The sequence below is a fragment of the Bombyx mandarina genome, chromosome 15 (assembly GCF_030267445.1).
Source record: "Bombyx mandarina strain Sakado chromosome 15, ASM3026744v2".
Lineage (NCBI taxonomy): Eukaryota > Metazoa > Arthropoda > Insecta > Lepidoptera > Bombycidae > Bombyx > Bombyx mandarina.
Genome location: NC_143221.1, coordinates 9,698,915 through 9,724,353, shown reverse-complemented (window position 1 = coordinate 9,724,353; position 25,439 = coordinate 9,698,915). Strand labels below are relative to the sequence as shown.

The following is a 25,439-nucleotide window of genomic DNA, read 5'->3' as shown; positions in this document are numbered from 1 at the left end:
TAGCGCGATTTTTTTTTTTCTTATAAGATGCAATGTGTTCTTTATGTGAAAATTTAGGTACAAAAAAAAACATATCTCAAAACTAATCTACGTACAATTATGTTTAGTACTACTTAGAAATAAAAACACATCGTCGAACTCACCGCGTTTTCCGATGTCATTCAAGAAGTTCCTGTTAGCCATAGCTCTTAGGGATTGCAGCTTCCTTTCGTTTTCAAGGCTGAGCTTCTGGCGCAGCACGGACATTGGCATGTCAATGGAGAGGGACGGCATGCGTCTCTTAACACGGTCGCTGCCATTCTTCGCGTTCCAACGCAAACACTCACATTAGTCAAAGAATCTATAAGTGATTATATACAAACACTCTGGATCTTTAAGTCCGGACAAAATTAAATAACATTTTATCAAAACAACAACATTTATTAACGTTTAATCTTACAACATAAAAGTAAATATTAGTTTAAATAAGTTAAGTTAGTATTAGTTGATGGAAGCGCATAATTTCCATTTTGTTTCGCGATGACAGGACGGTCTGATGGACTAGATGAATCTTCGATGAGGTCTTCAGTTTTCAGCCAGAATCTTCCACGAATCTACAAAATAAATTATATTTAAGTTTGAATACATTTCAATTTAATGACTACGAATCCATTGGACTGGAGCATGCATTCGTATTTTAAAAAGAGCAGCCATTTTATTTTCGTCGTAATTATCGTGCATTATATTTGAGCAATTTCAAAGGCCTCTAAATCACGCATTCATCTACTCTCTACTATACTACAACTATGAATAGGTTCAATGAATAAATGTTAATCATGTTACGAAATACTAGACTTCACGAATTTTCTTTGCTCTATACCTATGTTGCGGGATATGGTTATTTCTTTAGTAAATTGATTAGGATAATTTCATGTTCTGACCTCTCTTGCCGATTCTATTGAGGTAGTCCCTGTTGCTTTGAACTACTTTCTCCAAAAAGTGGTTGTATGCTCCACGCTGTAGGGTGTCAACTGCGGGGTTCACGGAGAACGAGCGACGTGAGCGCGCCTGCATCTCGCTACGAACCTTCGTATACATCTTATATTTACAAAATCATGCATGCAAAACAATAATTTCGATTAAAGTTCGTCGTTTAAAAAATTTTAAAGATATTTATTGTTTTTTACGAAATTGCTTTGTCGGCTTCCAGCAGAATCAATCAGCAAGCAGAATCAATAATTAAATTTTGATAAAATACAAAAAAAATTGTACAAAAAATTTCGAACATATAAAGTTGATTCGCTCAAAACATTTTAACATTAATTAAGATGGCATCGTTAGCAGTATTTCATTATGTATGGCGGTGATTGTCTCTGGAAATGGTGGATGAAATTTATTCGATATTAAGATATTGATCAGATGAAGGCATTATTCCCTATTAGCTCCACTTTCCAAGAAACGGTATCGCGTAACACACTTTCTAATAAATGCATTATGCATTCGAGATGAATTCTGAACTTTATATAACGATTGGAGTTCAGTCATATGAGAATTATGATAAAAACGTTTTCATATTTAAACAATACTATTTTTATGACATGAGATGTATAAGATCGGGATCCCATATAGACCACAATGTTAACGCTGCTACCCACTTTGAAGTTTGACATATAAGTTTTGTATAGTACGTATTATAGTAGTATATTATAGTATTTTTCTTCCTCGACTTGTGTCGGCTTTGATAAATATCCCGTCCCGTTGTATATTATAGTAATATATTATAGTAGTATATTATAGTAATATTATAGTAATATATTATAGTAGTAGTACGTAATATCCCATCTTCCAAACCCAAACGTATTATTACATCGCGATAGAAATAGGCAGGGCAGTGGTACCTACCCGTGCGGGGCTATGAGACGCCCTACCACCGGGAAAGCTATAATACTATGTTTTTTATCATATTATTAAAATCTGTCGTTTAATTTTACATGACTTCCAAATGTTGCCCCCGTTGTAATTTTTATTACTAAGTTTAATAATTAAACTTAGTCATAAAAATTACAATTATTTTAATTGTTATTTTGGTTATTTATTTCAATCTTAAAGAGTTTTGAATCAATTATGTCTATTTATTTTATGCCGTCTCGTTGTGAACGTAGTTAAGAAAAGGTTAAATCACAATAAGTCCCGGGGGGTACGTAGGACACCTTAACGATTATTGATCGTCGGTGGACTAGGCGACGCTTCTAATTGGCAATGTAATTTGTTTAACTAATTACAGGGAAACGTCTTCAACTTAAATAACGAATGGACTGTAAAATTATCAGGCGGCACTTAAACAAGAGAATCGGAGAGCTCCCGTCGATTTTGGCAGCCACAAACCACGGGTGCTAGAATTCGATGAACAAATTATACAATGAATTATGTTCAAAACGAAAATCTAACTTCGGCTCCGTTGACTCGCGAAATAAAAGTATCGATATCGAAATATTTCCAATAATATTTTCATTTGCCTCGCAGCTCATTAGGCATTTACGAAGTGTTCATTCTTCGATGCGTTCGACGAGTTGTTCACGTAGATACTACTTTTTACAATTACGTTGCAACAAATTTTGGTAAAGTATATTTTCAACTCAAATTAGAAGAGTACCGTTTATTTGAATACAATTAAATATTTAGTTTTTTACCTGGGGGTCGTGTGACACGTCAGCAAGAAGGTAGAGCCAGGGAGCAGCGGCGTAACGACCGCTCAGAGGTTGCATTGCAAATCCCAGACTTTCCTGTAACGTGTTATTGATTAGTATATTTGAAGCAATGATATTTATACTAATATATAAATCTACAGTGGTTGTTACGGATGTTCCATTATAACTACTGAACCATGCATCCGATTGACTTGAAACTTGGTGTCCATGTGGAAAATACACGTACTCAATGGATAGGCTAATATTTATATGAGTGTTGGACTCCCTATGCCAGTTGCGGGGGCGTTAATTATGAGAATCTTTGTGGGGGCGAGAAAGAATAATGTTAATTTTAAATGCCCAGCAAAGCGGACGGGTACAGCTAGTATAATATATAACTTGAATTTTTTTCTTGTTTTATCATGTGTATGTAGTTAGTACATGAAATAATCTTGAAAAAAAAAACGCAGATTATTGCACCTTTACTAAGTTAGGGTTGCAGTTTCGTATTTTCTGGTGATACATAACCGTTTTGATAAGATGCGGCAAACAAGAAGACCTTCGTTATAGACCAGAATAAGCCGTCGGTCATCATATACTTCTTGTCCGCTTCAAGGCTTTGAGCCCTTTTGGAACTTAAGACTTTAATTCAAACAAGAAATTTCTCTAAGGCGAATTACGTGAGGCGTTTTCGAAACAAGAATATGTTTTACTTCCAAAATTTGGAAAGCCCTATACAAAAAATAAAGCTCTCTAACAAATATTAACGTGAAGGACTATGGTTTAGGTGGTGTATTTGTATTCAGTGTCTTTTCCCCGCGGATTCGACAATTTTCCACCTCGCGAGCAGAGCACACATTGTTTCATAAAAACGTATTCTAGTAAATGACTTGTTTGTCGGTGGATCGTGATGAAAATACCGTGTTTTAAAAGAGCTCATCGCATTTGGTTCACGTCTTCAGCAAAAGTACGATGAAAGTTACTCGATTTATGGCTCGAAATTAAAACTATTATTGAATGATACCCGCTGTTATAGCAGCGCTAATCATACATTATTTTCATTACTTAAATCGATTGTCCATCTATCCAGTCTAATGATTATCGCAACCGATAAACATCGACGTAGGAAGGAAGAGAAAAAGCGTATCTATTACTAGCTTTTGCCCGCGACTTCGTCCGCGTGGAATAGTTCACAAATAATGGTTTATTTTATAACAAATTTGGTCAGCATAAAAAACGTTATAGTGAGCCAACCTTAACATATAGACATATGCTGTAGCAGACCTTTTTTAGATATTTTAAAGGGGAACAATTCTGTGATACATTATTTTAGCGAAACTTTCACCGTTTCTGCAGCGCACGCTCTCGAAAGGTAAAAATAACCCTGATTTTTAAACTTTCTTTATTGGTGCTCCGCTTGTATTAGTCTTAGCGTATGGTATGATGGTATATAGCCTATAGCCTTCCTCGATAAATGGGCTATCTAACACTGAAAGAATTTTTAAAATCGGACCAGTAGTTCCTGAGATTAGCGAGTTCAAACAAACAAACTCTTCAGCTTTATAATATTATCTATTACGTATAAAATAAATATCAATTTACATCGTCAGCTAGAGAAGGATCCATTTGCATGAGGTCGATGGAGTCAGTTGGGGGTGCCGCTGCAGTGAACACGCTGCCGGCCACCATCGCCGCGCACCATACTGCCCACCACATCTGCAATAGAGACGTTATCAGTACCCAATCATTGCATTACTGCATAAAATGTTGTTTTTTTTATTGCTTAGATGGGCGGACGAGCTCACAGCCAACCTGGTGTTAAGTGGTTACTGGAGCCCATAGACAACGTAAATGCGCCACCCGTAAATGCGCAATTGCCATTTCAAAAAATCTGTCAAAAAGACATTAAAACAGAAAATACTGTTTGCCTCGATGATCAACCGCAGTCAAATGTGGACAATGTTAAGCAATCACGCACATATGATGTCAAGTAGTTAATCTTTTTTTACAAGACTTGCGAGTAGAATTCAAAACATGACACAATATCGAATATAATACATTAACCGTGGTTGAATAATGTGTATATCAGAGGAAGTGTTAAAATAGCCCCGGTAGTTAACAAATTAAAGAGCGGATAGCTAGCGTGATATGGATATGTGATGCGTAGAGAGAAGATGCATGTGACTAGAGGAGAGAAGGAGGTCGACCGAAGAAGACAGGCATGGAGTGTGTGAATGACGATATGAGAGAGACAGAAGTGAGTATTGAGCTGACGGCTCATAGAAGAGAATGGAAGAGAATAATTAGCTGTGCTGACCCCACCAAGTGGGATAATGTGAAGAAAAAGAAGAGAGAATACATTAACCGTGGTCCTTTAAAATCAATGTCTGAAAAACGTTTCTTCGTGGAAAATAAATTTTACATAGGCTGTATGAGAAATTAAAATTTCAAATATAGCTAACGGTCCGACCTCCATCGTGATCTCGTTTTGATTATAGGCTCCCGCAGAGCGTATGCATTTTGTAAGCTGAAATCATAAATATTCAATGGCACTCTTTAATTCCCACCTTTAGTCTAATGACTAAGAGACGGGACAGGCCACGCGTGCATATTTAAAATATAAAACTGCAAAAGTAGGTCTCGATCTCTTTGTTTTTTTTTTTTAATATATAATTTATTAACATTCTGATAACTAAATGAAATAAAATTTGGGAACGCTACAATAAATGTAACGGTAAAAAGCTTCGACGGGCAACTATTCACAACAATAATTTCAATAGATTTTCTATTTTCTAATTTCATTACAGTTACAGATAATGCTATCTGTCAGAACCACAACAATTTGATACCTATTTAAATAAAAACCATACGTCACAATCGAAGGTAATAAAAAAATATTAACATGGCACTGAAAGATAAAAATTGATTTATGCATAAAAAGAAATGCAAATTAATCATATTACATTAAAATCTAACCTAAAGATTAAATAACTAAATTCCCTCATTTTAATAGTCTTGTTTGTTCTCAATGTGTAAAACAAGCAATAGTCGTTACAAACAATCTATCCAATGGTATTTATTATTGTCACTCAAGCTTAAAACCCAATAATTTATCTTGCAGTTACGTAGAATAGCTTTGATTTACGGTAAAATACAATTCGGGTGCACATTATCTGTAATCGTAGTGATAATAAATAAATGAAAATTGTAGCCCTTTTCACGTGACATTATGTGTTTAAGAAAAAATTGAATATAATTTAAAATAAAATACCGACTTAAATTTGTAGCTTTATAATAATAATAGTAAATGTTGTTGTTGTTTGTTGATTGTATGGGAATACCTTTAAGACATGTTCAATCACAACACAAAGCTATTTTATGTCGACTTTTAAAATCTTCATGAAAATTTAACGATGATTTTATGTAGGAAAATGTTTCATTTTGTTAAAAAAAAAATTACGTCAAAGACAAATTCTTAATAAGTATGGAAAGCGTTTATCAAAATAATAAGCAATTAAGATGTGATTTCTACGATGCTCAGAGTAAGTGTATTTACAGAGAGACGGTTTCGACAGCTCAACAAACTTTCCTTGTTTATGGTCTGACCACTAGCTCCCCTTGTGATAAACACGCCGTATGTAACAAGCTCTAACTGTTATGTGTATCCCGACATTTCTGAGAAACTTTCCGTCTTTGTACTGCTGTCATAATTTTGTTAAATTAATTAATTAATTAAAAAACACCTTTACGTTTACAAATTACGTATAGAGTTTGACCACGATAACTGTAAATTCTTCGAAACGTCTAGAAATATGAAATGTAAAATTATAACATAATTTTAATTATGTCTATGATTAGCGTACACCTAAGAAAATACTAAAATTAGTTCGGCTAGGAAAATATGAATGATGAAAGAGATAATCACTAAACTAAAATCAACTCAAAGTTAATTTGCAACAGTCAATATTAATCTTAAGAACATTAATCAAGGAATTCCCGGTCATAATAATACAACTCAATGATTACGTGTTAATAATGATACATTTCTAAATAATTAATTAATTAAAAAAACACCTTTACACTTTCAAATTACGTATAGAGTTTGACCACTTTTTTTTTTTTTTTTTTTTTCCTACCTATGCTGATAGCCTTGAGAGGCTATTTCAGCTTCACCCTAACGTTTGTAGGTGAGCTCGCGGGGCTCAACCGGAGAGTTGCTAACACTGACCCTAGCAAGAGCAGTGCTTCGCAGAATCTACCACCGGATCGGAAACGCGACCCACTGAGAAGATCCGGCGAGAAACTCAGTGGGCTGTGTCTATGGGTTAGTTCGCTCGTCGAGCCCTTCGTCGCAAGCGACGGGTTCGACGAGGACGGTGACCGGTGCTTGTGGTGCCTAAGAGCACCGTTAATGGATCAGGAGGATCCGTAATGACGTGCTTTGGGCGACGTCGACGGTTTACCATTCGGTCTACTGGGTCGGGTATGTAATTTCCAGCGGCTACGATGAGAGGGTTCTCATGTCGTGCCGCCTTCTCAAAATGGCGCAGCGATGCCGACTGTAGATACTTACTGACAGAGGGTTTGACCACGATAACTGTAAATTCTTCGAAACGTCTAGAAATACGAAATGTAAAATTATACCATAATTTTAATTATGTCTATGATTAGCGTACACCTAAACCCAAAATTAATTCGGCTAGGAAAATATCAATGATGAAAGAGATAGTCTACTAAACTAAAATCAACTCAAAGTTAATTTGCAACAGTCAATATTAATCTTAAGAACATTAATCAAGGAATTCCCGGTTATAATAATACAACTCGATGATTACGTGTTAATAATGATACATTTCTAAATAATTAATTAATTAAAAAAACACCTTTACACTTTCAAATTACGTATAGAGTTTGACCACGATAACTGTAAATTCTTCGAAACGTCTAGAAATATGAAATGTAAAATTATACCATAATTTTAATTATGTCTATGATTAGCGTACACCTAAACCCAAAATTAATTCGGCTAGGAAAATATGAATGATGAAAGAGATAATCACTAAACTAAAATCAACTCAAAGTTAATTTTTTATTTTTTTTATTTTTTTATTTTTTATTGCCTTTGTAGGCAGACGGGCATACGGCCCACCTGATGGTGAGTGGTTACCGTCGCCCATGGACTTCAGCAATGCAAGGGGCAGAGCCAAGCCGCTGCCTACCGATTATTGCGTAACAGTACGTAATTGCGTACGTAATTTGCGTAACAGTCAATATTAATCTTAAGAACATTAATCAAGGAATTCCCGGTCATAATAATACAACTCGATGATTACGTGTTAATAATGATACATTTCTAAATTGCCAAAATAGTTAGCTACGAATTCGTTTCGGTACACAAATTAAAATACAACTTCATTTAATTAAATTTTCTGAATTCTGAATTCGCAGCTCTATTTCAGTTTCCATGCAACGGACCGGTTTATTAAAATCTGTATTTTCCGTCCGTACAAAATACGAGTGCTCATTCATAATATGTTTTGGTGTTTCACGTCACCGACGCACGTTATTTTCCCTGAATAATCTTTGGTTTTTTTTTTATTGCTTAGATGGGTGGACGAGCTTCACAGCCCACCTGGTGTTAAGTGGTTACTGGAGCCCATAGACATCTACAACGTAGACGCGCCACCCACCTTGAGATACAAGTTCTAAAGTCTCAGTATAGTTACAACGGCTGCCCCACCCTTCAAATCGAAACGCATTACTGCTTCACGACAGAAATAAGCAGGGCGGTGGTACCTACCCGCGCGGACTCACAAGTGGTCCTACCACCAGTAATTGGTTGCCCAAGAGCATATTTAAACTAGAGGTGGACGGGTAAATGAACTCATGGGATACAGCCTGAGAGGCCTTGCTAACACTACACCCTAGCAAGAGCAGTGCTTCGCTGAATCTACCACCGGATCGGAATGGCAACTCTGAGAAGATCCAGCAAGAAACTCAGTGGGCAGTGCCCGACCTTTCAATCACATGTAATCACAAAAATTATTCTTTAACGTAAATTACGTTTTGTAATTTGCAAAGGTCCTTTGTTTTCACGACACCGATCCACATCTATTCTTATTATCCCAATTTTCCGAAGAGATACTCGTAATAATGTTAGTAATGTTAGCACGTATTTTTACGGCACATTTTGATTTTGGCTTGATAATACGAACGAGTTGTACGAGTGCGGTATTAGATTGATTGCTATTTTATCTATAGAAGCAGATAATTTTTATCTCGATGAATCGGTACCAAATAAAAAGGTACTTATAGGTATCAGTTCGTGATAATGGATACTTAATTAAAAAATATAACAGCGTAATTAGAGCTCACAGTCAAAGTAAACTAAAATAATTAAGAATTAATAAAATATAACGCAACGATAGGATGGGACTTTCAATGTGCATGTTTTCTGTTGAGCATACGAGCCACGGCTAATCTAGTATAAATTAACTGCTAAACGTCGTATATTGGTACGTGAAAACCTACTTTGAGGCGTGAGAACAAACTCAAGAAGTACTTAGATGTACTTGGATGTACTGTAGATGTCTATGGGCTCCAGTAACCACTTAACACCAGGTGGGCTGGTGAGCTCGTCCACATATCTAAGCAATAAAAAAAAAAAACTTAGGACTGCGCTACCGTTCCGACTCACAATACGCCATCAATAAATCAAATCTATTTACAAATGATGTGCGATTATATCATTCATTTTATAGTTTTAAATTAAGTGATATATTTAAATACTACATTAATCAATTTGTAATTTATTTATTAGTAATGATCTGCTCCGGCTTCGCTTGGGTCAATCAAGATGGTCTTCTAAGTATATTATAGTAATATAGTATGTAATATTTTAAATATTTTTTTAACGTAGCTTTATACATATATATAAATATTAAGACTTAATATTGAATTTCATTCCTTCGAAACGGCTATAATATTTTGATATTCAATCGACAAGCTTAAATTTTCGATTGATGCCAGTTTCCAACCCCACAAAACTTTATAGACGTTAATATTTAAATTGTTTTCAAATCAAATCAAAAAAAATTTATTCAAGATAAATGAAAGTACATACTTATTGAACGTCAAAAGAACTACCGCCAATTCACAAAAACTGGCCTCCGTCCGTCCGTTTTATTATTAAACCTGCAGATACAAAATAGGCAGTGTCCTCCGTCTGTACTTATAAAAAGGGACTAAAACGCAGAAATTTTCCATTGCGTGTGTGTGTGCTCGGTACGACCTCGCAGGAAGTTGACGATTCAAAGAGAAATCAAAATCGTTCAGTTTTTTCATGGTTTTATTAGGCGAGAGGCGAGAGGTGATAAGCATAACGAAAGTAATTTACATAAGATTCTTTCGGATGTGTTCCATTCGTCCAAAAACACAAGGGATTATTACGAATCCTTCAACGCAGGGCGATAGATAACAGGGTAAAGGTTTTATTTTATAGAAAATAATATAGAGTAAGGTTTGGTTTGGTTTGAAACTGATTTTAATATACCTTGCAAAGAAAAATTGGCTAAAATCGAAGTATAGCTGTCAGTGGGCTGTCAGTTCTCAAAACAATCGTTAGCTGGAAAAAACATGAACAGGAAAACGTTAAATACCGGCGTTGAAATTGAAATTTCCAATTTTGTTTTTATTAATTGAGAAATAGAAGAAAGAAAGAATAAGGTATGAAATTATTGTACAATTAATTTTCCTCCATCATTTTAGTATCTAACAATAGTATTATCAAAATTAATTTACGAGTTAAAATAGCATCAAACTTTATTGTACTCATTTAAATTTAGAATTCGTGTTCGACGTTGAATTACGACAGTAAAAATCGTAAACCTAGTACTTAGTGACGATGCCCGAATGATCTGCGGGCCGTAATAAATTTCTTCAGAAACGCCACTCTAGACGAATGTCTCCCGCAGCTCTGGGATTACACTATCGGTTTCTTGTAAAAATTCACCAAATAAGAAGGCCATACATACGCGTATTGAAGTTTTATACATGTAAGGATTGATTTCTCAAAAAGCAAACGTATATTAGATGATAAACCTAAAATTAATTTCACATATGCTTTAAAATGAAAAATTTTCATTGATCCGTGTTAAAATATTCACACTAGACTAAATTTGCGTTTTTGCCCTACAACTTCAAATAGCAAATATTGACATGTCAGCTCGCTACGAACAGGAAGTATGCCACATGTCGTACTTCCGCCCTTCTCCATGGAGCACAGCTTTTCCCATTAATCACAGAATGATGGCTGCTATTCCCACTTCACAAAGTTAAATACTTGCGTTCCACCTGTTTCATGCATCCATTTGATTTTAATTTTACAGAGCCATGTGTAACTAATGATTATGTATGACTGTATTCCGGTATAATTGGCAAACTAACTTATTACTAAATATATTGTAGAAACGTACAATAATAGATTTTGATGATTATTACCTAAGAAGAGACAAATTTGCTGTAAGCTGTTTTGTTTTTGTGTAAAAAATAATATATGCAATAAATAAATAAAGAAACAGTTGTTTTTGCAGTTTCCTAAGCCAGTTTAACTGTAGACTGTATTAATTACGTCAATTGAACATTATTGACTATACATTTACGAGCTATTATAAAGAGCAATCAAAGTGAAAACCTCAAAAGAAAGGCGCTAACAGGAATGAATTGTTCGAGCTCCATTGAAATCACAAACAACAACGTTACAAAGAAAGTCGATGGTTCGAACAAAAGAAAATATTAACGATCACGTGCTAGTGCTTAATGAAACTACGTCGATCATCAATCAATTATTTTATGTATTAGTACTTATTACTATACTAAATAGGTAATATCCGCCGGTATTCGATTTTATTATAACCGCAAATGACTTGTAAAGGAACACAAAAGTTATTATCACATTTTTAGTTTCTTCAATCAGACATATTTGAGAACTTAAATACTTGTAAAATGTGTTGCTTCATAACTCTTGGTTATTAAAACTGTTGGGTTTATTAAAAGCTACCATAACATATAACTTGAATCGAAATGTTGATTATTTTGGTAACCGTTCATTATCGGTATTTTTTTTTGCCCTTGTAGGCAGACGAGCATACGGCCCACCTGATGGTGAGTGGTTACCGTCGCCCATGGACTTCAGTAATGCCAGGGGCAGAGCCAAGCCGCTGCCTATCGGATTTTAGTTTGATTCATCTTTCTTTATTTTGTTTGAATTTATTAACATTACTTACCATTTTTATTGGTGCAATCCGACGACACTCGGCAGACAGATCTGAAAAAATAATAATCAACATTAATATAGTCTTTTTTTTTAAATTATAAACATATAAGTAAAAGGTACAACCGATAGAAAATAGCCAACACCGCCAAACGACTGGCTGCAGTAATGCCCACAATGGGCTAAATTATTTTAATTCAACAATATGTTATGGTGTAAGCGTATTCTACTCTATTCGTTTTATAATTGTAATTTTTTTGAAAGTGCGCTTGAGACTATAATGCAACAAGTGACCAAATACAAAAATATTTTTTTAAAAATAGTTATGGATTTCTGTCGTAGACCCCTTGACTACGGTACTGATCATCGTTTGCACGGCTGTCACGTACCTACATAATGTTGTTTCCATTATTTAACATAGGCTTGTTGGTTTCTCCTCAATTTCAATCAGAATCTGTTCGACTATTTCCACGGGACGTTACGTAATATAATATTCGATATCGTGTCACACTCCTGGTCTACAACGGTATGATCGACATGACCCAATTTAAGTTATCAGAAACTATGTATAACGAACCCCAATTTTATTAGTAGAATGACGACAATAGATTCTTATTCACGCTGTCGGTATGTAAGTAGTTGCAATTAATTTTAAAAATCGTTTGTTATTTCATTTCATGATTAGGCTATTATAAGCTTTATTTGCATTCTTCAAATAACCAAAAAAGTAAAGGTAAAGTTCTATTTTTAGATAAATTTCCTGAGAATATTATTAGCTTGACTTATGATTAGAATATGAAAAAGTTTACCAGCACAAGATGAAGAATGAAACCCTACATATTTTAGAACTAGTTAACTTTAGTTCATTAAGTCGTGTTTCACAAGTATTTATAATGTTAGAATAGCAGAGAAATTTCTCCTCACAAAAAGAAAACGTTAACAGATACAATTTGAGTATAGCCTTAAACTTACAAAACCCTTTAAAAGTAACAATAACAAGTAATAAAATGCTTAATAAAAAGCTAAACAAAATCATGAGAATGTTTTAAGACATCAAAATTATTTCTTCAAGCAAATTCAAACAAATCTTTGCGGCCTAAATTCAAGAAATATGTTGGAAAACTCAAAGGAAATATTCCTTTATTCGATGGCAAGTAAAAATTAAATTGTTTACAGGTAAAATTACAGCTTCTCGATCAAACGTGACGTTATTCAGCTGTCACTTGAGGGAGTGCAATTAGCGCGCGAGTATAGGCCGCTACCATCAGAGGCTGATCACGGTGAACAATGGTTTGTCCGGTACCAAGCGCTCTAGGAGCTGATCGATTGAATTGTCTTCTGCACTTCAACAATATTGACTTCCAAAATTTGGAAATTACGTCCAATTCGGACGGAGTTACAAAGCCGGGAGCAGCCTCATTCAATATTTATACTTATACATACATAAATAACATAGTTACGAAAGATATTTTTTTAAATTAAATATAAAGGTTTTTCAACTATGCGAAAGATAGACTTTATAGTACTACAAACATTGCTAGAAAACGTAAATACAAAATAGGATTTAAAAACACTTTACTGTTGAAACCAAAGTTTCAGAGCTCGCTTACCGGGCGTACCTGGAATAGCCCCCTAGGCTGCCAGCGAATAGGTAGGGGGGAAAAAACAAAGTTTCATTCATTCATTCATTCATTTTAAATACTTTACAATTTTTGTGGTCAGTGTCGATGAAATTATATTACAGATCTTTGGCTAGTTTTGGGTAAGGGAAACCTCGAGTAGTTCAAATTATTTTTATTATTATATAATTGCTGATAATAATAATATTATGTAATTTTTTTCCTGAATTTCTTGCTGATTCTTGTCGTGAAGCCTATGAATGAATCTCCGAATGAAAATGGAATGAATGAATCTTCTGAATGCCTATCAAAGCCTAAAAAATAAAAGTTAATTTAATATGAAATTGATTTACGCCGCAGACATGTTTAGGTTAGGGTTTTTTATTTTTTTTTATTGCTTAGATGTGTGGACGAGCTCACAGCCCACCTGGTGTTAAGTGGTTACTGGAACCCATAGACATCTACAACGTAAATGCGCCACACACCTTGAAAATGCGCCACACACCTTGGGTGTTCGAGAAAAACTCGAGAAAAATTTCAAGAACTATGCCCATGAATCTTTGAATGCATTAGGTTTATTGAGGGTAACATTTAAAACGTAATGTATTCAAAGTAAATTTAAAAGGCAAAGTAGAGCCTAATACCTTGAAATTTTGATACTTCTCGACAGACCTACCCTATACAAAGCACAGATTAGCATACGGCCACTACCTCTAGGTAGCTCACAGACTACCAGTTACGTCCGTTTTAGGAATGTCAATAATATTTATGTCACGGATGCTTTGGAAACTCTAAATATAGAGAAAGTAACCTTATGGTTTATATCGTGTAGGTTTGCTTGCTCTAAGGAATTATTTTAAATAATACCGTCATCTCCTTTTCAATATCTGAATCTTTTCCATAGATAAAATTTTCCAAGTTTTATTTCTAAATATTCTTCAACGGCTTTGTTACAAAGGAAAAGAATAAATTTGTAAATATTTATGAGCACATAATATGTCAATTCAAAAGTTTGAAATGTAGAAACTTATTCAACTCGAGCGGAGCAGAGCGTAAACTTAAATGCGGTGAGCGGATTTTCCGGTGAAAGTGAATGTCGCATTTCAGCTCGTGATCTGTATGCTTAGTGCGAGTTTTTCAACGTTCTCGATAGCGTAAGAGTTAACCCAATTTTGTATGCAGTTAGAACAGCGCCCCTAACGGCAAACGCAGGCAAACGAATCCATTCCATACAAATATGAGCTAACTTTTACGCTATCGAGAACGTTAAAAAACTCGCACTAAGCACACTGAGGTCGGGCGAAGTCTAAAATGGTCATCACAGTCCCTATATCAACCAATTTTGTATGCAGTTAGAACAGCGCCCCTAACGGCAAACGTAGGCAAACGAATCCATTCCATACAAATATGAGCTAACTTTTACGCTATCGAGAACGTTAAAAAACTCGCACTAAGCACACTGAGGTCGGGCGAAGTCTAAAATGGTCATCACAGTCCCTATATCAACCAATTTTGTATGCAGTTAGAACAGCGCCCCTAACGGCAAACGTAGGCAAACGAATCCATTCCATACAAATATGAGCTAACTTTTACGCTATCGAGAACGTTAAAAAACTCGCACTAAGCACACTGAGGTCGGGCGAAGTCTAAAATGGTCATCACAGTCCCTATATCAACCAATTTTGTATGCAGTTAGAACAGCGCCCCTAACGGCAAACGTAGGCAAACGAATCCATTCCATACAAATATGAGCTAACTTTTACGCTATCGAGAACGTTAAAAAACTCGCACTAAGCACACTGAGGTCGGGCGAAGTCTAAAATGGTCATCACAGTCCCTATATCAACCAATTTTGTATGCAGTTAGAACAGCGCCCCTAACGGCAAACGTAGGCAAACGAATCCATTCCATACAAATATGAGCTAACTTTTACGCTATCGAGAACGTTAAAAAACTCGCACTAAGCACACTGAGGTCGGGCGAAGTCTGAAATGGTCATCATAGTCCCCATATCAAAATGCATGATTGCTTTTTGACTCAAATCAAAGCGGATCTGCAACATCGACATACGAGAAACTCACAACGTGCCTACTACCATTATTATTTAGGTATTGAAAATGTTTTGAAGGCAATACAAAGAATGATTAATGAACAATGTATTCCATTTCTATTTAGACATGTGCGTAAATAGTGGGATAGTTCCAAGGTTTTTGCGAACCTTTAACATGATTATCACGTTTTTATTTTGTACATTTCTTAGTTTGGGATGGGTTATAACTCTCATAGTCACATAGTTTTCTGTGAACGAAACAAATAGCTGTGAAAGATTTTGTACTTTATGAAAATTAGGTTTCTTGTGTTATCTTTGCAAACGACCTCTTAGAGCGTAAACACAATTATTAAAATTGAATTTTACTAAAGCAAACAAAAACCTGTACTTAATACTCATTTAGTCCTCATTTGTTGAGACTTACTATGTGATTTTGTGTGAGTCATTTGTACGTTTGTTTACGCTATTCTTTGCTTAAAAAGTACGAACTAAGCTTAAGTAAAATTTTGATATTCTATTTGTTTCATTTAAGTGAGTCGTGACGTAAAAAAAAAACTCAAATCTAGTAATCAGCAGGATTGGCAATCAGCTGATTGAATAGATGAAACTGTCGCAGATCGCATTTAAAAATAGTTTTTCTTAAATTGAATCGGCGTCTTAAGACAACATATTTTTTGAATGATCGCAAACGCTGTATGGATAACTAGCGACCCGCCCTCGCTTCGCTTCGGAAACATTAAAACACACATGAAACCAAAAAAAAAAAAAAAAAAGTAGCCTATGTTCATCAGGGCATGGATTCTGAAGAAGGCTGATCGAAGTCGGATCGACGCGTTTGAGATGTGGTGCTGGAGGAAAATGCTGCGGATTCCCTGGACGGCGCATCGGACAAACGCATCAATCCTGGAAGAACTAGGCGTCTCCTTAAGACTCTCCACCATTTGCCTACGTAGGATTTTAGAGTTTTTCGGTCACGTTGCGAGAAAAAAGGGTGACAATCTCGAAAGACTTCTCATCACCGGCAAAGTGGAAGGAAAGAGGCCTAGGGGGCGTAGTCCCATGCGCTGGTCCGATCAGATCAAGACGACTTTGGAAACCAGCATCAATGTCGCTATCCACTGCGCGGAGGACAGAAGTGAATGGAAGAACATAGTCCTGACAAAAGTGCTCAGTAAAGGTCACGACCCTCAGAAATGAGGAATACGACGCACGGAGGAGGTTCATCAGGGACAATGTCGGCTTCTAATGGAAAAAGAATTTTTCAAATCGGTCCAGTAGTTTCGGAGCCTATTCGAAACAAACAAACAAACAAATCTTTCCTCTTTATAATATTAGTATAGATAATGCACATGCACGACAATATAATCAATTGATAATGCGTTTAGCGTCAATCAATCCAATTACATTCGGCGGTGACTATTAACATAATGATTGGAATATTCGATGAGTCGTGCGTGTTTCGGTTTATCTAAGACTAGCGACCCGTCCTCGCTTCGCTTCGGAAACTGTAATTTATTATTGATTTCTCCACTATTTAATCGATGTTATTATACATATAAACCTTCCCCTTCGATCACTCTATCTATTAAAAAAAACCGCATCAAAATCCGTTGCGTAGTTTTAAAGATTTAAGCATACATAGGGACAGACAGATAAAGGGACAGAGAAAGTAATTACTAGAAGCGACATTCACATACCGACATGAGATACTTGATGATCGAATTCCAGTTTGGACAAGATTCACAGCCATCAAGTTAGAGTAATAACGCCAAGCGAAATTTCAGAGCGTGTCTTGCGTAAGAAGAATGCGTTGGCGGTCTGGGATAACTTTAATAAATCTAACATGAATTTTAGATGAGGTTTCTAATCAACGCCATAAAAAGAAAATACTTTATAAATGAACTGATTGGGACAAACCTACCTTCATGCTTTTAATCATTGACAGCATTTGACGCAAAAGAAATATGTTAGTGCAGACATAAATGTGACCTCTAATTAAATATTAGATGGAAAAAGAATCATGTGGAAAATGATATTATTCATTAAGGAATTACTTCAACATAAGAGAGTGACGACCTTCGCAAGTTAATTACGTAAGTAAACGTAGAACGCTGTTTATGCTAAAATACAAGGTCGATAAATTTATTAAGAAATCTGAATCATTATTTTTAAATACAAATTTTGTTCTATCCACGGAAGTTAACAGTAAAAAGATTTAAACTTAGAATTTCACAATAATAATATTACTTCACTATGCCATGTATACCTATAGCTTGATGTATAGTTTAATGAAAACTGTCACAACTTCATGTATTAGATTTCAGAGAGTAATATCATTATATGCCTACACTGATAAGGGTCATATAGAAACGTTAATTACTACACCAAAGACATACCTTCACTTCGGTAACGTTACATTTAAGCTTCGTTTACACTCTAAAGGTAGTTAGAGAACATCAATATAATGAATTAAACACACAATCTGGACTATTTTAAACATTTAGATGAATATTTTGTAATAATGTACTTACGTTACGAAAAGTGGATTAGGATAATTTCTTAACATTATTATCGTGCGTATACAAGTAAGATTATTGAAAGCTTTATGGACACATTGCGATCTCTGTATAAATCATTTTATTTTACATATTAGACTTCACTTAGAAAAATTTCAAGAGAAATGTTTTCCAATTCATTCATCATACCCTCAATACGAATGCTCACGTACAAATGCTTAAATCCTCACTATTATATTAAAATCGTTTTTCATTTTAACTAAATACAAATAGATGATATTATTCACAAAATAACGTAGGATGAAAATCAAAATTTTATAAAATTTTCTGGAATGTAAAATTCAGTTCGGGCTTCAAAGGTGAAGAAAAATCAAAGAATGTTTAAAGACACAAGAGATACGGCTTGAGGCGACGCATAACCCAATTTAAGACTTTAAAATTTACTCAATTAACTTAATTTCAGCAGTGGATTTCTTAAGAACTCTACTTTTGTTTCGGGCGTATTTAGCAAATTTGAGGTGCTAAACGATATCGTAATTAATATTCAATTAATCACTCTGATGATTTTTATTAAATGACTGCTAACAAATTTAGCTCAATATTGAATACATCAAAGGATACTAGATGCTTGAATGATCATTTATTTTTAAATCAATTCGATACGCTTGTGTATGAAAACGCTGTGCTGGCTGTATTTAGTTGACATCATCGTATCTTTTTGCGTGCGTTTTGTAAAAGGCGACTAAAGGATACATCAAAGAATGAGTAACAGCATTCTCCCAAATTTTTTTTTTATAATTTACTGACAAGCACGCCACATTAACTGGTCCTGTGCTAAGTTCGTAAAGAACTTGTATTACAGGTAACAGATAACGGAAATAAATGTAAGATTTTTATTATACACATACATATATTTATGTACTATTACCAATTAATGCCATCGATGACCGGCATTAATTGGTAATAGAGCGTATTTATCGGCGTATCATAATTTTGGCTATTTTCCAGCGAAGTAATCATGCGTTCTGGACTATAGAGTGGCACAGCCATTAAATAAAACAACTTGAAACTAAGCAATCCGCATGAGTCCTTATAATTAAAAGGTAAATAAAACTAAAATTATATCTCTGTACTTTCTCGACATCATTACTTAAGATACATAAATTCCGTAAATTTCAATCCATTGTATAAATAGTAGAACGGAATTGATTAAGGTTTGATGACGGTGCGGGACCAGAGATTAATGGCCTTTAGTAAAGTTACCGGTGTATTTGTGCAACTGTACAAAGTGGCCAGAGTCAAATAAACAGCTGATTATAAATTGAAACTATTAATGATATTCATAATCTTCGCGGCCTAAAGTATAAGACGTCCGGTGCATTCGTATGTAGCGATGCACCGGTGTTCGAATCCCGCAGGCGGGTACCAATTTTTCTAATGAAATACGTACTTAACAAATGTTCACGATTGACTTCCACGGTGAAGGAATAACATCGTGTAATAAAATCAAACCTGCAAAATTATAATTTGCTTAATTACTGGTGGTATAACCTCTTGTGAGTCCGCACGGATGGGTACCACCTCCCTACCTATTTCTGCCGTGAAGCAGTAATGCGTTTCGTTTTGAAGGGTGGGGCAGCCGTTGTAACTGTACTGAGACCTTAGAACTTATATCTCAAGGTGCGTGGCGCATTTACGTTGTAGATGTCTATGGGCTCCAGTAACCACTTAACACCAGGTGGGCTGTGAGCTCGTCCATTCATCTAAGCAATAAAAAAAAATCTGATAAAGAGAACACGTCATTGGACTCTCTTAAATGAGTGAGCTTCCGCCGGCACTTTGGAGCGCTTAACGTCCCAGCTAACAGTTAGTGGGTAAGCGTAACGACGAATGTACAACACAACCCTTGACTCGACATATACTCGTACATACGTTTTTGCGTATTAGCGTCACACGCTACATTTATATGTTAATTTTATTGTCGCTCGTCGAAAAGATAGATAAAAAGATGCAAATTATTATTAAAGCAAGAGATATGATAATGATAACGGCAAGTTTGTTGGAACCACATCGTTTTCGTATCGTATAATTCGCGCGTTAACTTTAGGAAATACATCTCTGTTTTGACAAAAAATACATTGAGATTAAAACCATGAACGTGTATTTTTTAATTATTATTTTTTATTGCTTAAATGGGTGGACGAGCTCACAGCCCACATGGTGCTAAGTGGTTACTGGAGCCCATAGAGATCTACAACGTAAATGCGCCATCCACCTTGAGATATAACCTCTAAGGTGTCAGTATAATTACAACGGCTGCCTCGCCCTTCAAACCGAAACGCATTACTGCTTCACGGCAGAAATAGGCAGGGCGGTGGTACCTACCCGTGCGGACTCACAAGAGGTCCTACCACCAGTAATGAAATAGTGATTATACGAAATAGTGATTACATAAAACAATTAAGATTTCCTTTTTCAAAATTTTCTTAACATACTGAAGAAGTATGTTTTGTAGAAAACCGCCCCAACGAAAATGATACAAAGGACGATATAAATCTAGTTGGTAAATTGGCACAAATCCGTAGCAACAGCTACGACACAGCATGGGGTATGGAACTATATAGACAGAAGTACGTTTATTTGAGCTTTAAAGATTTCATTTCAATGAACATACATACCCTTTCGCTCTTTTTGTTTTATAGGAACAATACTCGTAAACTATTGTCATGCAACCGACGTATATAACCTTGCGACGAAACAAACCTTAGTCTTTTTTCAACATGACGGATTCGCTTAAAATGTTCAGACGCAGTGAGTTCTGTTCCTGACATTTTTATACCCTTCTGAGATATTTTTATCGTTGTTTGAGAAAAGAAATGTTTGTCCCGCGTTAACATTTTTTTAAATTATGCTTATCCTAATAAATCTTACGTATTTAAAAAAAATATGCGTTTTAAAATCTATCAAGATAAATACTATATTTTTCGATGCAGAATGAGGACTATTACAATAATTGATGATTTTTAGCCGAAACACAAAATAGAAACAATAATGTAAAAATTCGTAACCGTATCTCGAATGAATCGAAAGTTTGTACCAATCAATTAATGTGAGAATCAACGAAGGCCCGCATTTAAAGTTTCTAAGCTAAAACTTCGCTCCGCTGCTTTTCCAATTGACGTGAACGGTTTATGTTCACAAAATTTTGTTTACTTTAACCGAAACATTGTAGCCAAGTTATAATAGCCGCGAAACCAGATATACTAAGCGATGTGTGTTTATCCAACCTAAAACGAACTGCGGTCTCATATTGTTCGCAATGAAAACATTACGATTTTAAAAACGGACTTTACAATCTAGAGATGTCTAAAATACGTCATACGTCAGTGCGTTTCCAGAGATCTCTTTTTCCACGTACCATCCGGCTATGGAATGAGCTCCCCACCACGGTGTTTCCCGAGCGCTATGACATGTCCTTCTTCAAACGAGGCTTGTGGAGAGTATTAAGCGGTAGGCAGCGGCTTAGCTGTGCTCCTGGCATTGCTGAAGTCCATGGGCGACGGTAACCACTCACCATCAGGTAGGCCATACAAGGGCAATAAAAAAAAACCCATACTAAATTTGTAAGCTAAAACGATCACGACCCAACGAGCTAAACGTATTATTGTATTTAATATCATGTACTCCTAATCCTAAAACCTTCACTAAACGATTACAAACAAGATAATCCCTTAACTCTCTCGAGATCTTTCAAAGCGTATTTTGAAGAATGATGTTTACGCCATTTAAGTTCTCGACTCGAAATGGCTGTCGTCGGAAAAATTAATGGGTAAAGTAATGTCTCCTCGGCAATTTCACTGACAAATTGTACTCTGTAACCTGTGATTAAGCTGCACGTTTACATCTTCAAAATAAGTTTACGCTTCGAGCTGTTAAAACAGATTTTCTTCGATCGAACATAAATAACAAACCCACGCTTAATGATGAAGCGTATAAAACCTGGTTCAAGTACATAATTACTTATCGATTAAGATTTCAATTTTAGTATTAACAGGCATAATAAGTATTAGTGAATCAGCGAAAACGTTTTATCGCTAAGTGACTGTAATATAACCTAATATTGAAAAACAACGAGTACTATCTATCGATATCATAATTAGATGGCCCACTGAGTTTCTCGCCGCCCACTGAGTTTCTCGCCGGATCTTCTCAGTGGGTCGCGTTTCCGATCCGGTGGTAGATTCTGCGAAGCACTGCTCTTACTGGGGCCAGTGTTACCAACACTCCCGGTTTAAGCCCCGTGAGCTCACCTACACGTTAGGGAGAAGCTGAAATAGCCTCTCAAGGCAATCAGCATAGGTAGGGGGAAAAAAAATTGACTAAAGTACTAATCTTCAATCAATAACGTAAAAGTTTCTATTCAATCAGATAAGCGACCCGCGAACACATAGAAATCCAACAAACCACTAAACTGAAACTTATTCATGTTAATAAAATTAAAAGAAGAAAAATAATATTATGTAAATATGTTCAAGTTTATAAATGCTTAGCCTGCAACGTTATTTCATAGCAGTGTCATAAAATTGGAATTTTATTTTTTATTTTAATTTTATGCACATTCCCATCAATAATGTCACGTCCAAATGGCAGTAAGTACCTTTCTAACGGGGCTGTGTCTTTTATTATGATTTAAACACTTCTGCATTATTGAAATCGTTAAAAACGTATTTTGATATAAAACACTAAACGCAGACACAAAGATATGCCTACAGAAAAAAATACTTATTCAAAGACCTATTTTAAGATATCAGATATCTAAAGCGGAAAGGACAATGAAATTCATTTTCCTTGCTTGAAATAATATCATGCAGTTGGCGGGCGAGGCTCTATTCAAGGTATGAAGTGATGTTGAGGGCCGTTTAAAAACCAACAAAAATATAAGTTGAAATACTTAAAAGCTAACAGTTTTGTTTTAAGCGATATTCATCTAAAACCACACATAAATTTCACTATACGTTTTTTCTCATAATTATGAATGTAAGTAATTAAATATAAACCAAAGCATACGATAAAAAGTCATAAAACGTTTACCAAATACACACACGGTTTGCATACGCCGCGCCGTGGGTTGCCCGGCTTATTCAGTGTTTGTAGTTCATAATGAGACACTGCACACAACGGACAGAGATAGTGGTGTACGCGAATATGTTCAACTGATAACTGACTCACAAAGTCGAAAGCAAAACGTAATAAACAGCACTCTAGTTATGAAATACGAATCGTTGTTGTATAATGTGCCTTGATTCGTGGAGCTATGATGTTTATCTGTTTGTCACGTACAAAATTCATTTTTATACGTAAAATGCTTAAACCTGGCTTCGTTTAAATAAAAAAAATTGTTCGTTATAGATACTAGAGTATATACTACACTCATTTTTATTTTAAATTTCTATTAAAAAGATAGTATTTTTTATGTAATATCGAGTATATTTGAATATGCAATTTCGAAAAAGGGACATGTCGTATATTTTGTCAAATACGTTTTTTCATATACATGTAGTTTTGAGGCTTACCTACATCCGTTTTATAATAATTCCAGTAATTTTCAATTGCTAATTAACACTAAAATATATTTAGAAAGTTAATATTTTAAATTTTACACTGCTTTAGAAAATAATTAGTTTTTTTTTTCATTTCCTGAACATTTTATTTTGTAGTTTTATCTGCGTTACAGAAGGCAAAAAAGAAAGTTTGGCATTCCCATACAGCGTAAGCCGAGAAGGACTACAATTTTCTCAAAACAAACTGTTAAGAACAGACGAAAAAGACAATTTATCCAGATAAATAGTATAGCATTTTAAGGAAGGAGCAATTCCGAATCACTCTATCCGAAATATGTAGTGTTTTGATTATTTCAATCAAGAAAACATGTTTCAACTTTAAAAATCACTTCATTGTAAATAAAGATTTGCATAAATACAAAAGCAGAGTATATGTTTCTTATCTCCCTCGATTCTCCGGCGCCTCGTCTACAATTTAAGATAATACGATGTGAACGCTATAAATGCGGCAAAGAGGATGATACGCTCATAATATCATAAGCACAAAGGGAATTGCCATAACGCAAACGAATCACGACCTTTGTAAAACGCGCCACGTAAATGTATTTCACTAAAATGTATAGGTATAATAATATGTTACAAAGAGTTATTTCTTCTTCCATTCAAAGTAAATAGTTGATAATTTTAAATGTAGGTAATCTTATAAAATAGTAATTCATTATTCATTTTAATTTTTCCTTGATAGTACATATTTGAACTCTATACGAATTTAAAAAAGTACAAGTCAGTCGATATTACTAAACAATAATTACCTCTTACGGGAATTACCGAAAATAATGGCAATAAAATCTAAAATTAATGCTTGTGATACGTTTGTTATATTTTGCTATCTTGGTACCACTGGAAACTACTAACTGACACTGAAATAACAGAAAAAATAATTAATAAAATGACAGCATTTTTTTCAATTAAAAGAAAATAACATGCCTTTTGTAATTATTTGTACATGCTACTTAATTTATTTCAAAAAATATGTATGTACTATAAAGAGTTAAGTCAATTTTTTATTTTACTATACATATTATATTTAAATAGTTCTAAAACTCGACAAACATACTTAGAAATTGCGCGTTTGCGAAGATAAATTTTTTGTAATTAAATCCGTTGTTTCTCGAAATTCTTGTTCAGTCATTAACTCAGAATTTTTAGCATTTCCAATGAAATTTGAATTATCAAGATTCCATTGTAATAATAATTATAATAATATTATGTATTAAGTATAAGTATAATACCAAAATATAATTTTTTGTCTTCCTATTTGGGTTCTCTTTAAATACATTTTTATGTATTCCCGGAGTTTTCTTCGGGATGGATTTCTTGAAAAGTTAGCTTATTAGAATATTACTGAAGTGATATTTTTTTCAAATCATATAACTTAGGTAATGCATACGATAGAGGTATTATGTGTGATTTACAATAGAATAAAGACGGCGCATAGTAAACGATGCTATTTTTAATTATCCATAACCGTGTTATGATTTCACAACGGAAAGTCAATAGGCATTGGAATTGGAATAGGCCTAAGTCCAGCAGTGGACAACTGTCGGTTGATGATTATGATAAATGATTTTACACACAAATTTTACCCACACAATTTTACACAAGACCACTATTGACGGCCCTGGGCACTGACAATGGGTAGACATCGCGTACAATAATAGTTTCCAAAGTTTAATAAATAAAGAACAGTATAAAT

The 25,439-nt window shown here is 34.8% G+C and overlaps 1 protein-coding gene across 5 annotated transcripts in view; it reads right to left on the bottom strand.

The window, feature by feature from the left end:
- Window positions 1–25,439, bottom strand: part of Dh44 (corticotropin-releasing diuretic hormone 44) — a 45,390-nt gene that overhangs the window by 8,704 nt on the left and 11,247 nt on the right. The window contains exons 2-6 of one of the 5 annotated variants that reach the window (XM_089732957.1): window positions 11,951–11,991; window positions 4,269–4,382; window positions 2,670–2,762; window positions 921–1,065; window positions 400–593 (exon numbers count right to left, since the gene is read on the bottom strand). In XM_089732957.1, coding sequence (XP_089589083.1) covers window positions 565–593; window positions 921–1,065; window positions 2,670–2,762; window positions 4,269–4,382; window positions 11,951–11,953 — 384 coding nt within the window. In that variant the 5' untranslated portion in view covers window positions 11,954–11,991 and the 3' untranslated portion in view covers window positions 400–564. Of the gene's footprint in view, window positions 1–143; window positions 301–399; window positions 594–920; window positions 1,066–2,669; window positions 2,763–4,268; window positions 4,383–11,950; window positions 12,014–23,224; window positions 23,344–25,439 lie in introns of those variants that run through there. The other 4 variants (XM_089732956.1, XM_089732955.1, XM_089732954.1 and 1 more) reach the window with 4 other exon arrangements.